Genomic DNA, 15882 nt, shown 5'->3' with positions numbered 1-15882 from the left:
CTTAAGTCACATTGGTATGGTCCAATAATGTCATTGACCATTGGCTTCAGTCGTTCGCTGGATAGCACTTTATATGCGATGTGAAGGAGACTTATTCCTCTATAGTTGGCACATATCGTCTTGTCCCCTTTTTTGTGCACGGGGCACAGATGCTGAGGTTCCACTCATTGGGAATGCATTCTTCTAGCCAAATTGTACTAATCAGCTGGTGCATGCTCCTGACCAGCATCTGACCACCAGTCTTGAATAGTTCGGCTTTATTATTCTTCAGCCGATTGATTGCTATTCTGACTTCATCTTGGCTAGGTGGTATACACGCTATACCGTTCTAGGGTATCCTCTTCATCGCTACTATTTGATACCAGAAGTTTTTCAAAATACTCCTTCCAGATCCACAGCACGCTGCCAGTATCTGTCACCAGATTTCATTCTTCATCTCTACAGGAGGATGTGCCTGCACGAAAGCCTTCGGTTTGCCGTCGGTAGAATTTTCAGACTTCATTCTGATTCCTGTACATCTCGATTTACTTACGCTCACATTTTTCTTGTTCTTTCTTCATTTTTCTGACTATACTCCTCTCTCCTTTTTCCCGATAGTTCTCCATCGCACGTGTTGCTACTGTCCACAGGGTTGCCCTATACCCTGCGTTTTTCAGTAGCATTACGAAAGTCCTGAACGTACCACGAATTTCTTGATGGTGTTCTTTGGTACCCAAGTGTTGCTTTTGCTGCAGTTTGTAGGGAGTGGGCAATTCTCAGCCACTGTGCTTCTATATTATTATCGGGGCAAGGGGTGCTTTCGTCAAGCAGTTGGGTAAGTTGAGTGGAGTAGGCTTCTGCTATCTGTTGTGTTTGCAGATTTTCGACGTCAAATTTCCGTGTTACATTAGATCGCACCGTTGCTGCTACATTTAGACGGGTGGGAACCTTGGCTGCTACAAGGTAGTGGTCCGAATCGATATTCGATCCTCGAATCGATCGAACGTCTAAAACACTGGGCGAATGCCTTCCGTCTAACACAACATGATCGATTTGATTTCTCGTTTTTCGATCGGGAGAAATCTAAGTGGCCTTGTGTATATCGAGATGCTTGAATCTGGTGCGTCTAAGTACCATGTTTTTTGCTGCCACGAATTCAATCAACCTCATGCCGCTGTCTGACGTTTCTTCATGGAGGTTGAATTTTCCGACGGTGGGGCCAAATATATTTTCCCTTCCGATTTTTTCATTAAAATCTTCTAGCAGAATTTTAATGTCATCATGGGCAGGGAAACGATCATATGCTGTTTCTAAGCGCTCGTAAAATATGTCTTTGGTTATTTTTATCTTCGGTCGGAACATAGAAGAACTTCGCTTTTATATGGATTATAGCAATTCGCGCTCATCTTCTGGAGTGCAACTGGAGACGAGGTTTTTTATTCCCCTGTTAACCATAAATCCGCAGCCAAATTCATGTCTCGTGTCATGGTAGCTATAATACAGGGCGTAATCAACTGATTTACTTACGCCAATCCCTTTTCATCGCATTTTCTGTAAGGCAATAATATCGGCTTTGTACTTCTTGAGTCCATTCGCCTGTACAACGTGCGCACATTCGAAGTGCAGATTCGCAGATCGTGGTCCTTTATACGTTTGCGGGGGTCGTCAACTTTCTTTGCTTTTTCTTAGTAGGGGGGTTTTCCGAGTGTGGCCAACTAAGCCGACGCCTCAACCCATTTTTTATAGTTCTTATGGGTGAACTCGCGGCACATACACTCCGTAACATATGTAAATATTATTTAATTACTATTTGTTTTATATTTTCAGTTTTTACAGTAGCTTTAGATAAAACTGGAAAGAAATCATTCGGCATCAGCATAATAAGGGGTGAGGTAAGTACTTACAATAATACCCAATATAATTTAATATTTTTAAAATAAATTATGAAATTTTCATATTTTTATATTTCAGATCAAAGGCACCAAGACAAATGGCATTTTCATTAAGGGCATAGTACCGGATACTCCGGCACAATTATGTGGCAAATTAAAGGTACGACAATTTTTTATTTATTTTTAAGAAATATAAAACAGATCGATACTAATTTTCTATTCTGCCTAGGTTGGCGATCGCATATTATCGATAAACGGTAACGATGTACGAAATGCCACCGAACCCGAAGTCATTATGCTTATCAAAGATGCCGGCACTGTCATCAACTTGGAGGTACAATCTGTGGACCAGGATAAGGGTGGTGATTCAAATAAGCCGGTGGAAAATGGATTTGCTGCGAATAAGAATAAATTCAATCAATCGATAAAATTGAAACAGGCTCCGGCTCCAAAACCGCCAAATGTTAATTCAATGTTGAAAAATACCAATTATTCGGCGACAATATCTAGCGGGCCAACTGGAGGTGGTGGAGGCGGCGGTGGTGATGATGATGAGGAGGATGAACGTGATATGACCGGTCGTATTAGGACAGAGGCGGGTGTTGAGGTGAGTTGGGGGGGGAGATGGAGTTTTTAAATATTTTGAAATACAAATTATTGTTGTTTTTAGATCGATCGTGCATCGGCCGGTAATTGTAAACTAAATAATGCAGAAAAGGCTCGTGATAAGGAAACGGAAGATGAATTTGGCTATACAATGGGTGAGTAAGGAGAAAGTGGCCTCCATAAAGATGAGCACATTTTTATTTTCATCCCGAGTTGTAACCTCAAAAGAAAAAAATAATCTAACCTCTAAATATAAAAATGAACCTAACCTCATTCTTTTCTTCCGATGCACAGCTAAAATCAACAAACGTTATAACATGTTAAAGGATGTGCGACGTGTAGAAGTGAATAGACCCGCAAATACACCCCTGGGTATGGCCTTGGCTGGTCATGTAGATCGTCAGAAAATGGCTTGCTTCGTAGCCGGCGTAGATCCCGAGGGTCTAGTCGCCCAGCTGGACATTAAGCCAGGTGATGAAATTGTCGAAGTTAATGGTGTTGTGCTGAAAAATCGTTGCCATTTAAATGCTTCGGTTGTCTTCAAAAATATCGTCTCCGAGCGGATTGTGCTGATAACATCGCGTCGCAAGCCCAGTGATGATGGTATGAGTGTGAAGCCGGTCAAACAATTTCCACCGAAAATTGATGATGTAAGGCACCTAGTATATGTTTCCAAACTATTTTTAATATTTCCCTTTTCATTTCAGACCAAATTCTTGTTCGAACAATTCCCCAAAGCCCGAACGGTGGCTGTCAAAAAGGAGGGCTTTATCGGTATTATGATTATCTATGGTAAACACGTAGAAGTGGGTAATGGTATTTTCATATCCGATTTACGTGAGGGTTCCAATGCTGAGGAGGTAAGTTTTGAAAGGAAAATTTCCCTGTGTACCCCAAAAAAGTACTAAACTTCGATTTTCTCTAGGCCGGCATTAAAGTTGGTGACATGCTATTGGCCGTCAACAAGGATGTAACTCTGGAATCCACCTATGATGAGGTAATGTGTGCAGATCCCTATCTACCATCTCTATGTTTTTAGCAAAAAAATTGCATAATTTTAGGCCGTTGCTCTGTTGAAACGCGCCGAAGGTGTTGTCAATCTGTGTGTCTTGACCCTGAAACCCGAAGAGAAAAAAGACGAAAAGAAAGAGGAGGAGAAACCAAAGGAACCGGAAAAGATTGACCCAGCCACAGCCCCAGTGAAACCGAACACCAAAATGGTCATTGAATTGAAGGTGGAGAAGAAGCCATTGGGTGTAATTGTGGTCGGTGGCAAAAATAATCATGTTAAGGTAAGAAGAGAAGATGGGAATGTCCAAACAGAATTTAACACTCTATTCAGCAATGCTGAATTAAAGATTTTCCATATTACACCTGATTTGAAGGTTTCTTATATTAAAGTTTTTTCAGCTGAGCTGAATTGAAGATTTCCCACAGCAAACCTTATTCAGCTTAGCTAAATTGAAAACAATCCATATTAAACCTTATTCAGCTATGCCAAATTAAAAAGTTTCTACAGAAAACCATATTCAGCTGAGCTGAATTGAAGATTTTAATTGGGAAACCTTATTCAGCTCAGTAGAATTGAAGAGTTCCCATATTAAACTTTCTTCTTATATTAAAGTTTTTTCCGCTGAGCTGAATTGATGATTTCCCACAGAAAACCTTATTCAGCTGAGCTCAATTGAAAAATTGCCATATTAAACTTATTCAGCTATGCCAAATTAAAGAGTTTCTATAGAAATCCATATAAAGCTGAGCTGAATTGACAATTTTTAATGAGAAACCTTATTCAGCTCAGAAGAATTGAAGAGTTCCCATATTAAACCTTGAGCTGAATTGATGATTTCCCACAGAAAACCTTATTCAGCTGAGCTGAATTGAAAAATTGCCATATTAAACCTTATTCAGCTATGCCAAATTAAAGAGTTTCTATAGAAAACCATATACAGCTGAGCTGAATTGAAGATTTTTAATGAGAAACCTTATTCAGCTCAGAAGAATTGAAGAGTTCCCATATTAAACCTTATTCAGCTGAGCAGAATTGATGATTTCTTCATTTAACCCTTATTCAGCTAAGCTACATTGCAGATTTTCCACACTAAACCCTATTCAGCTGGTCTAAATCAAGATTTCTAGAGAAGATTTTTATTGGAAACCCTATTCAGCTAAGCAAAATTGCAGATTTTCCATAGGAAATCTCATTCAGCAGAGTAGAATTAATGATTTTCGATAGGAAACCTTATTCAGCTAAGCTAAATTGCAGATTTTCCATACTAAACCTTATTCAGCTGGTGTAAATCAAGATTTAAACCCAGATTGAGGCCCGAAAAAAATATTTTTTAAAAAATCTACGACTTTTTTGAGGGCTTAAAAAATAATTTAAAAAAAAGTTAAAAAATATTTAAAAAAAATTCAATTAAAAAAATTGACACCTAGATTGAGGTCTCCTAAAAATATTTAAAAAATATTCTTCAAAAATCCACTCCTAGATTGAGACCTGAAAAAAATATTTTTAGAAAACCATGCCTAGATTGAAAAAATATTTAAAAAAAATCCCTGCCTATATTGAGGCCCGAAAAAATAATTTTTAAACTTTTAAACACACTGTTTTCTACGGGAAGAAATTCGTTATCCCCTAATGTCCTTATTTTTTCTTTAAAAAAATGGGATTCCCACGGGGTCTATTTTTTATAGAAAAAATTCGAGGTCCTCTCGGAGTCTATTTTTTCTATGGAAAAAACATCTAAAAAACATATTTTCTATAGAAAAAAAATTGAGTTCCCTTCAGGACATTTTTTGTTAGTGAAAAATTTGGAGGACTAGTTATTTCTATAGCCAAAATCGTGGCAGCCTTTTTTATTCCCTCAGTCCCGTATGTCTAATAAGGGTACATAAACATTGCTACGGCAAAAATGAGCCTTATCGAAATATTCGTTTTTGACCCCATGTTTCTTTGGTTTATATTCTATTGCCAATATGGAATAAAACTTTGGAATTCCCTTGAACCATTTCTGCAAAATTTATGAAAATCGGTTAAGTAGTCGCTGAGTTATTCGCATTTGAAGTCAACGATGTTCCAGACCTACCCTACATTGACAGATATTGTGTTTCGCCTAAAAGTATGCTACAATTTTTGTTTACAAACCAGCAGCCCATTATGAAAGCGAAAAATTGCCGTTTTCAAAACATCCATTTTTGTGTGGTTTTTCATTTTACGGTAACAGGTGCCCAGCACCGAACAGTAGGCGTAATTCGGAACATCGTTGACTTTAAATGCAAATAATTCAGTGACTAATTAACCGATTTTTATAAATTTTGCACAGATGGTTCGAGGGAATTATAAAGTTTTATTCCATAATGAGAAAACATATAAATACTTATGTTTTATATGAGAAAATTAGCATTATGTGAAAGGTCGAATATATGTTCATTATCGACGAATTTTTTGGTAAATGTAACAAAGATCGAATTACACAAAAAATTAGTTGTGGTCCTCTCAAGGACTAATAGATATTGTGGCTATATAAGACCTATTTATTCTAAAATATTAAATTTTTGTTTTTGTTTCCAGACTGGCTGTGTTATAACACACATCTATCCGGACGGTGCCATTGCGGCCGATAATCGTTTGCAGATCTATGATCACATTATTGAGGTGCAGGGCAAACAAATGGATTGTACATCGATGACAACACTCAAGGTCCATCAGGCATTCCATACATGTTACGAAAATCTGCTCACCCTACAAGTATATCGGGCCGATCCACCAGAACTGGAAACCTTTAAGGTGGAATTCAATAGAAAGGCGGGAAAAGATATTGGACTGTCGCTGGCACCCAATGAAAAAGGATGCACAATTTCGGAAATCGTAAGTAATTATCCAATAACTATTTTAAAATTTAAAAACTATTCCTTATATCCCTGCTCCAGACCTCTGCGGGCTATGCGGATATTGATAATAAACTACAACGCGGCGATATTATCACCAAATTCAACAATGAATCCCTAGAAGGTTGTACATTTGAGGTATGCTTTGCCTTGTTCAAGGGAGCAACTGGTAAAATCTCATTGGAGGTGACTCGACCAAAGCCCACAGTTCGCACAGAGGCCAAGAAGTAAGAAAGCGACAACAAGCGCATGGCAACAGCAGCAAACTCTGTATAATCCTATTAATAAACTAATCCAAAAGTAACAAACAAACAAAAAAAGAAGCAACGAAACCTAATCTCCATACCAACTAACTTTGTAATTTTAGTTTGTAAGAAGATGAGATTTTGAGATTGATTGATGAGCGCTGATGACAAACAAAAAATACACTCTCCTAAAAGGATTCAAAAAATTACAAATAAAAATAATAAATAAAACAATTTAAAATAGTTTTTTTTTAGTTCTTTGTGTGGTCTCCTACATTTTATTATAAAAGCAAAAATAAATTTTTGGGGGGTTTTATTTAAGCAATTGAACTGGCGTTTGATGCAATACGGGGCCACAAATCAGCGCATTCCTTAGCAACGGGACCGGTGATAGCTGAACCTTTCATTTCACCCTTATTATTTACTATCACCCCCGCATTATCCTCAAAATAGAGAAAAACGCCATCCCTCCTTCTGAATGGTTTTCTTTGACGAATGACGACAGCTGGCATTACCTGGAAAGAAAAGCAAAATAAAATAGAAAAAATTAGTATTTTGTTGTTGTTGTGAAGAGTATTGAGTTATGATTGAAATGCTGTAAATGGTTGGTGGATAAAAAGAAGTCATAAGCGATTTAGTTGAGAGGAAACTAATTGAAGTTCGCTGTTATCCAAGAAGTTTTTGTGAGAACATCATCTACTTGAGCTTTATAAAAAAATCTGCATAAATTCAATTTTGGGACTTCACTGGAATTCTGGACATGTCGACACAAACAATTCGTGGTCCTATCAGAGACTTTTTGTCACATATGACATATCTCCGGGAACTATTTTTCTTTTGCGGAGGAGCCCTCTGGGGCATTTTTTCTACAGAAAAAATATTTTTCTATAAAAAAATTTACAAACAAAAATTTTTTTCTATAGAAAAAATATTTTTCTATACAAAAATTTTTTTCCATAGTAAAAAAAAAAAATTCTAGAGAAAAAATATTTTTCTACGACTATATTTTTAAATATTTGTCTATAGGTGCATTTTTTATGGAAAATAAAAGGTTCTGAGCTCAGGGGCAATTTTTCTAAACAAAACAATCGTGGTGCCACCAAGCACCACCAAAAATTGACCCCAAGAAAAAGGGTCGATTTTTTATAAAAAAAAATTGTTGCTCCAACATGGACAAAAATTTCTGGTCCCATTAGGGGCAAATTTTTCTATAGGAAAAATTTTATATTGAAATAATTCACGGTCCCCATAGGGGATATTTTTTTTGTCAAAAAAGGGTCTACGAGCGATTTTTTGATGGAAAAAAATTTAAAAAAAAACAGAAAAATCTCAGGGGCAATTTTTCTAAAGAGCAATTTTTTGATAGAAAAAAATTTAAAAAAAAAAAACAGAAAAATTTCGTAGCCAAATTGCGGCTATTTTTTCCCCGTGCCTGATTCGTGGTCGATTGTTTCTATAGAAAAAATTCATGGTCTTCTCATTGTGGTTGATTCCGTGTTCTCCACAGGGTCTACTTTTTTATAGAAAAAATACCAATAATTCTGGATTTGTGGAAGGGTAGTATATAACTTCGCCTGATATCGAAGGATATGTAGCGTGGAAAAAAATAAACCATCGATGTCTATTCACACTAAACATGTTGTTGTCCAACTCTCTTGTGATGGGTCTGGTGCCGAATCATAATCACGTGCAAGACAAGTCTATGTGAAGCTCTATATTTTCCAATCGAAGTCATATGAGGAAGCAAAGAATGTATTTTAAAGACATATTAGATTCACCTGTCTGAGATATAGCCCAGAATTTGTAATCAATTTGGTTTTGATTAGCAGATGCTGTGCTTTTTTATTTATACGATTTGGTAGGTGACTAAAATCAGATGGTGTTCAAATTAAATTATCAAAATCATTACTCCCTGCAGATGATCCGAACTGAACTAGTCCAACTAAAACTGGACATGGGACTCAAAACATGGTAGGTTAAATTCCACTTTTCTTCTCATTATTCGAGGTTTGAGCAATCGAATGCAACAGGTTATTAAATTCAAGACATTGGTATTTCCATAAACATATTACAAACGGGTCCATATTTTTCTGCAGTACCTAAAGTTTATCCCTTGATCTCCATAGAGAATATAAGTAGAAATCCAGGTTTAAAATTAAGTTTACAGGCAGGAAGTCAGACCGGAAGTTTCAGGCTCCCATTATTTTTGGGTGTTGGGTATTGGGGCTATCCGCAATACCTTGATCCCCTGTTCTTAGTTGTCTCATCACGCCCCATTGACAAGCCGGCATCAAATCACAATTCTAGTTTTTGGTATTCATTCAAAAGTATACCCCAATAACATCTTGAAACTACTATTCAGTCTCCATTATTTGTTTTCAACCATGACTTCTCCTCCAAATACCATCAAAGTAGAAGTGGAATCACTTTCAAAACTTACCTTCTTTCTCAATTCTGGTTTACCCTTCTTAACAGTAGCGACAAACATATCACCGACACCAGCAGCGGGCAAACGGTTCAAACGACCACGGATACCGTGAACAGCGATGACATACAAGTTCTTGGCACCTAAAAAAAATCAAAAAAATTAGCATGCTTTCCACAAATAAGAATTAAAATAATTCCAATCTACACACCTGTATTATCAGCACAGTTCATGACGGCGCCTACGGGCAAACCAAGGGAGATGCGGAATTTTCCTCCCGCAGTTCCACCACGTCCTGTTCATCAGTCATTCAATCATCACATCATATAAAAAATTGCAATGCGAGCGAAAACATAGAAAAGTAGAAAAATAGCACAAAAATAACACGTTAGTTAAATTCTTCACATAATTTTATTATAATTTTCATTTTTTGTTCACTTTATTCATTTATATTTTGTTTGGATTCACTTAGATTAAAATTTTTTATTGAAAATCACCTCTCTTAGACATTTTAGCTGGTTCACAATCAAAAGGAAGTCAAAAAAGAAAGAAAAAACAAAAAATTTATTGACAGCCAGCTATTGGCAGCCAACTTCGCGTGGTGTTGCCAACCACACGGTTACATGGTTGTATTTTTTTGACAAGTGAGAACAGTTGTTGACAGAGCGCAAATACAGGCAAATGGAAGATGGGAAGAGTTATTTGGTTGAAGAGAAAAAAATGTGTTTTATATATTAAAAACAAATAAATTAAATAATAATTATATATAATATTTTAAATAAAAAAACTAAACACATTTCCGCTGACATGTAGTGATTTGTAAAGTTTTGTCAAAAAAAAAAAATAAATAAAAAACGGCCCAAATATTTTCTATAGAAAAAATACTTGATTGTTCAAAAACTTGTGAACTTTTCTATAAAAAAAAGGTTCTAAAGACAGATAGGTATAATTTATTTGTATAGAAAAATACCACTGAGGGTTCGTAGATTTTTTTCCAAGACACTCAGGAGTGTCTTGAGAATTTATCTTTTTATAAAAAAAAACCCTGAGAATTTGTTTCTCTAGTATTAAAAAGTAGCCCTGAAGGCCCTGACATTTTTTCCAGACGTTTTTTCTACATCAAAAAGGGGAAGGCATTTTTTTGGCAAAAAAAATATTGTAATGCTCTAAATATTTCTATTATAATAAAAACAGGCCTGTGAAAAAGTACATGAAGGGTCTAGACAATTTTTTCTTATAGAAAAGAACTCTATATGGTTCGGAAAATAATTTCTGTAGAATAAACTTTGAAGGTTTTCAGAAATTTTTCTATAGAAAAAAACTATTTCATATATATTTTCTGAGAATTCAGATAATTCTTAGAAACTTTTCAGGGCATGAGTGCCTTGATTTTTTATAAATATCCACGCCTATGAAAATATTTTTTAACAAATCCAGGTTTTTGGCTGAGCCCCAACAAACCATTTTTTAACAAATTCAACGCCCATAGTTTAACAATTAGGGAATAGTTAAACAAATGCGCCTAAAAAATCACTAAAATATTTTAAAAAAAATCCACATTAAAAAACGACGCATATTATTGGTTACTAAGAGAATAGTTAGAAAATCCAATATTTAAAAAAATACAATCCTGAAATATTTAAAAATTAATCACGCCAATGACTAAAAAAGTTTAGGCTAAAATATTTTTAAAAAATCCACGCCTAAAATATCCACTAACATATTAAAAAAATCCACTAAAATGATATAAAAAAAAATCCACGCCTAACTTATAACAATTTTTGGGAAAATTCTCAACTAAAATATCCACTAACATATTAAAAAAAACTGAACTAAATTATCGCCTAAAATACCCACTAAAATATTTTTGTTTTTAAATCCACGCATAAAAAGTCATTAAAATATATATATAGTTGGACAGGATTTTAGGCATGACATGTTTAGTTGACATTGTATAAAATGTCAATTTATAAAAGAATATAAGAGTCAAAATTAAACTTTTTCTTCTTAATTAAAACAATTAAACAATTCCAACTTCAGATGTCATGCCTGAAGTCTTCATATGTCTCTCCCCCTTAATCGTTTTATTTGTCTAAAAATGCTCATAGTTAATACTTCCTTCTATTGTTAAAGACTTCCTTATATTGTTGCTGAAATTCTAATCAGAACTCAAATAAGAGGAGACTGGTTTGATCTTTCAGGAGATTTCTCTCAATTATGATTAATTTTTAACATTATTGTTTATTATTTATCTTTCTCCAACGAACTCTTTAAATATCCTATAAATAAAGAAAACAAAAAACAATATCAAAATTAATATTCTTTAGCATAATTTTATAGTTTTTTCAATCCTTTTTAATTTTTTTTTTTTTGTTAAAAAATATATTTATTTCCAATTTCTCATATTACCATGCCCCCCTTAATATAATGTACTTCCGCTTTGTCAATTTCACCTAACATGTTGGCAACGCGTTAATGCAATGTCATGCTTTGTATTTTTATTTGTAACTATTTCCGTTGTTCATTGTAGTGAATCACTCTACAACAAGCTATTCAAAATTCATTGCATGTTCAAAAATATCAGTAATAATTTATTAATAAATATACCACAATCTATAAAAATAAAAAAAAATTGTATTACTATTGAGCACATATTCCATTTTTTTTAATTTAATGGCTGCTGCGAACGCCACATATCATTGCAATATCTCATGTCTCCCTCTACACTAGTTCCCTTGTTCACCATCAGTGAATCATTCTATTGAACCAATTGGCGGCGTTTGCATTGTATATTTTTTAATGTTATTTTATTAATTGTTTTTTCCTATAAACAAATGTGAACAAAATGGATAGTGGTTATTTAAATCAAGTTAAAGCCATACTTAAATCGCTGGTCATATCATGTCCCGATAAAATAACCATTGATAAATTAAATCGAGATTATCGTGAAATTGAGGGACAAAATATACCCTATCGCCGGTTGGGCTATACAACATTGGAACAGTTTCTGAGGCAAATCCCGGATACATTGGTTGTGAGTATATTTTGCATTTCTATATTGAATGAATGCTGATTGTTATGGTGTTTTGATATTTCCAGGTTGTTGGTAGTGGCCAATCGGCCTTGGTTTATTTTGTGGGCAATGACAAATCGGCTCATATCCATGAAATGATAATGACCCAAAAGAAAACTCGACCCAGGACAAGATCGAAAAACAATGCAACGCCAAAACAATGTAACCTGAGACAAAATAATAAGGCTTGTTTTCAAGGTCGCCGTATAGCGCAGGGTCAACAATTGTCACCATTTCAGATTACCAATAGAAATGTTTCCACAGTACGATTAACCGTTAGAGATGTTCCCATGCAACAACAACAAAATATGCAAATGCCGGTAAATATTTTACAATTAGCTGCATTGAATATGTGGGGAAATATTAATAAATTATTGTTGGGCTATCAGTCACAGATGGGAGGTTATCATCCACAGGGGAGGCCGCCGGTACAAGTGCCACAAGTTCCCATGTATAATCCAGTGCAACAGGCTATTAATAATTCAGCCATGGTTCATAAATATGAAGAGCATGTACAGCAATGGAAAAGTTTAATGCAACCAAAAATATATCCACAAGCCCCTATGATGAATTGGGTGGCAAAAGAGCCAATTCAAAATCGAAATATGACAGAAGACAATAATATTAAAAAAGATCAGCAGAATGAAATGCCTCAGGTACCACATAATGGACAAGAGGCAAGTGATCCGGATCCTACTACACCAAAGACCCCAGCTGAAGTAAAACCACATCCTACCCAATCTCTTACAAATGATTCTCAAAAAAATCCAAACCCCAAGGAAGTTGATCAGAAATATCAAGAGCATGTTAAACAATTGGAAAGCCTATTGGGTTCTTCATGTCGTATAACAACTGAACCACCACCCGCAACACGAAAAGTCACTTTTTCAAAGGATATTGAAAATGATATAAAAATTACTGTGGCGGATAAAAATTCCAATGAATCGAGGGTCAATTTGACCAATGTTAATCCACCAAAACCCAAAATAAAACTATCGGAACGTATGGAGAGAATATTGAATGCAACTGCACCGCCCAAAAAACTTAATCCAATAGAAAATTCTGAAATTGGAAATGTTGAAGTACTAGAGGCCGAGGAAATGAAATCACCCACCAAAGTAACCAAGAAGTGTGATAGTGTCACAAATAAATTCCAAAAACTATTGGATATAACCGAAGAGGAAATAGTCAACAATGATTTGGATGAGGCGGTGCCGGAATTTGCAGCGGTATGTTGAATTTGAAATTTACAATTTTTTTGAAATATTGTCCCCCCTAGTTTCGAAAAATGTTCAAAACTATTTTTCTAAACGCACATAAAAAGCGGATTTTTTTAAAGATTATTTTTCTATGTCCTCCACAAGGCGTAGATTTTTTAAAGATTATTTTTCTAGGTCCTCCACAAGGCGTAGATTTTTTAAAGATTATTTTTCTAGGTCCTCCACAAGGCGTAGATTTTTTAAAGAATATTTTTCTAGGATTTTTTAAAGATTACTTTTTCTAGGTCCTCCATAAGGCGTAGATTTTTTAAAGAATATTTTTCTAGGTCCTCCATAAGGCGTAGATTTTTTAAAGAATATTTTTCTAGGTCCTCCATAAGGCGTAGATTTTTTAAAGATTACTTTTTCTAGGTCCTCCACAAGGCGTAGATTTTTTAAAGAATATTTTTCTAGGTACTCCACAAGTCGTAGATTTTTTAAAGAATATTTTTCTAGGTACTCCACAAGTCGTAGATTTTTTAAAGAATATTTTTCTGGATCCTCCATAAGGCGTAGATTTTTTAAAGAATATTTTTCTAGGTCCTCCATAAGGCGTAGATTTTTTAAAGAATATTTTTCTAGGTCCTCCATAAGGCGTAGATTTTTTAAAGAATATTTTTCTAGGTCCTCCATAAGGCGTAGATTTTTTACAGAATGACAAGAGGTCCTGTCCTAAACTGTATCTCATTAGGGCTTCTATAATGGTACTAATTACATTTGATTTTCTCTTTTCCAGACCAGCAATGTCTTCCGCCTTGATCTGCCCAAATACACTGTACCTTATGGACGCAAAATTGAACCCTGTGAAATACCCGAGAATGTTGATGTTGGCTCCTGCTTGGGTATATTTATATCAGAGGTTGTATTTGAAAAATAGACCCTTCCACGACTATTTTAAAACATATCTCTATTTTTAGATCCACAACCCCTTCCGCTTTTGGTTTCACATACACAAAGAGAATCATGAACTCGATTGTCTAATGCATCAAATGGAACGTTATTATGGTACGATGACGCCACAAGAATTACGCATACCAATTGCATGCCTCAATCCTGGACAATTTTGTGCAGCTGCCTTTAATGAAATGTGGCATAGGGCAGAAATTGTTGCCGCACCGGTTAATAATAAAATTAAGGTTTCATTTATTGATTATGGCACCGTATGTGATGTTGATATTTGTGATATTAAATATTTGGGACAATGTTTTTCACAATTGCCAGCCCAGGCACTGAGAGGTTCTCTATCGAATATAAAGCCTAGGGGTTTACACTGGAGCCATGAGGCCACAATACATTTCCTATCATTGGTATCCGAGAAAATGCTCTATGCCAAAATTACAGAAATTGATAGAGAGGTGAATATTGATATAATTTCTACGATCCCAAAGGAAATTTTAAAAATTGTCTCTCATTTTAGAATTCGGTATTCTATATGATCCTCTGTGATACACACGATGATGAGGTGTTGCAAATCAACAAAAATATGGTTGAAATGAAATATGCTCTCTACAATGAAGATTGGCAGGAAACCAAAATTGAAAAGGTATTCCAAAAAAAACAATTTAATTCCCAAAGAAATCTTTCTAAATTTTTAGTTTTTTTTTTTCAGAACAATGGTCATCGCACGCATCATCCCCGTGAAGACTTTCCTACGTGAGATAGTTTTTATGTATTTCATTCTGTAACCTCCATTTACTAACTAGCAATTCTTATCCTCCCACATAAGAAACTGTTAGCTCAATGTGTTTTGTTTCCGTCCTTCTTCTTTTTTGGTTTTCATTTCGAAATAGGTTTGCCATGATTGAATCTGGTGAATATCCAACATTTACTGAATTATTGGAACTCAAAGAAAAGGGTATCGATTATGAGCTTATCTATGATCGGATTATATTCAATAAATGTGCAATTCTAAATACCTATGATAATGTTCCGGAACCAATAAGGAAATTGCCATTTTTTCTATTGACGAATAATCCATTTCGTGCTGATATTGTTTTGCAATTGACATCTGCGGATATGAAATCAACAACCTGTGCTAAATAGAAATTAAATGGTCTCATATGAAATGAAGTGATATTGGCATCTCGTTTTTTTATTTTATTTTTTAAGATGATCAACCAAAAAATATGTGAATTTATTTTTAAGTTTTAATTTTTTTCATTGATTTAGTTTGACTTTTTTAAGGGAATATTATATTTTTGCATTTGTTTTTCTTTTATTTTTATAACTATTGGATGGTTGATTTAAAACATTTCATTGTTAATAGTGTTTAAGTTAATATATATATGTATATATAAATACATAGATATATATTTTTGTATACATATACTTGACAATAAATTGGTACAATTACAAATTTTGTATCATTGCATAACAAAATATATATGTATCTCTTTTTTAAAAATCTACGCCTTGTGGAAGACCTAGAAAAATAATTTTTAAAAAATCTACCCCTTGTGGAGGACCTAGATAAATAATCTTTGAAAAATCTACACCTTGTAGAGGACCTAGA

The 15882-nt window shown here is 34.7% G+C and overlaps 3 protein-coding genes across 3 annotated transcripts; 2 read left to right on the top strand and 1 right to left on the bottom strand.

The window, feature by feature from the left end:
• Positions 1–1806: 1806 nt before the first annotated feature.
• LOC133338489 (inactivation-no-after-potential D protein) lies at positions 1807–6605 on the top strand (the record flags this gene model as incomplete). The annotated part of the gene is made up of 10 exons (XM_061546656.1): positions 1807–1871; positions 1951–2031; positions 2101–2478; positions 2542–2632; positions 2772–3127; positions 3185–3337; positions 3403–3474; positions 3539–3769; positions 6052–6348; positions 6411–6605. Coding segments are annotated over 10 exons (1913 nt in total), but the record flags the coding sequence as incomplete, so codon positions are not given.
• A 308-nt stretch (positions 6606–6913) lies between these two features.
• Positions 6914–9653, bottom strand: LOC133338487 (large ribosomal subunit protein uL14). The gene is made up of 4 exons (XM_061546654.1): positions 9536–9653; positions 9250–9333; positions 9054–9181; positions 6914–7128 (listed from the first exon to the last, which is right to left on the bottom strand). The coding sequence occupies exons 1-4, from the start codon at positions 9546–9548 to the stop codon at positions 6931–6933; spliced, it is 423 nt and encodes a 140-aa protein (XP_061402638.1). The 5' UTR covers positions 9549–9653; the 3' UTR covers positions 6914–6930.
• A 2230-nt stretch (positions 9654–11883) lies between these two features.
• LOC133338488 (tudor domain-containing protein 5) lies at positions 11884–15413 on the top strand. The gene is made up of 8 exons (XM_061546655.1): positions 11884–12072; positions 12138–12374; positions 12501–13340; positions 14107–14229; positions 14288–14725; positions 14788–14913; positions 14980–15023; positions 15161–15413. Exons 1-8 carry the CDS (start codon positions 11884–11886, stop codon positions 15411–15413), a joined length of 2250 nt encoding a protein of 749 aa, XP_061402639.1.
• Positions 15414–15882: the final 469 nt, after the last annotated feature.

Source organism: Musca vetustissima, unplaced genomic scaffold (assembly GCF_032173495.1).
Source record: "Musca vetustissima isolate MV318-11 ecotype Yass unplaced genomic scaffold, APGP_CSIRO_Mvet_v1 utg19307, whole genome shotgun sequence".
Taxonomy (NCBI): Eukaryota; Metazoa; Arthropoda; class Insecta; order Diptera; family Muscidae; genus Musca; species Musca vetustissima.
Note: the sequence above shows the minus strand (reverse complement) of the source record. Positions and strands in the feature narration are given on the sequence as shown.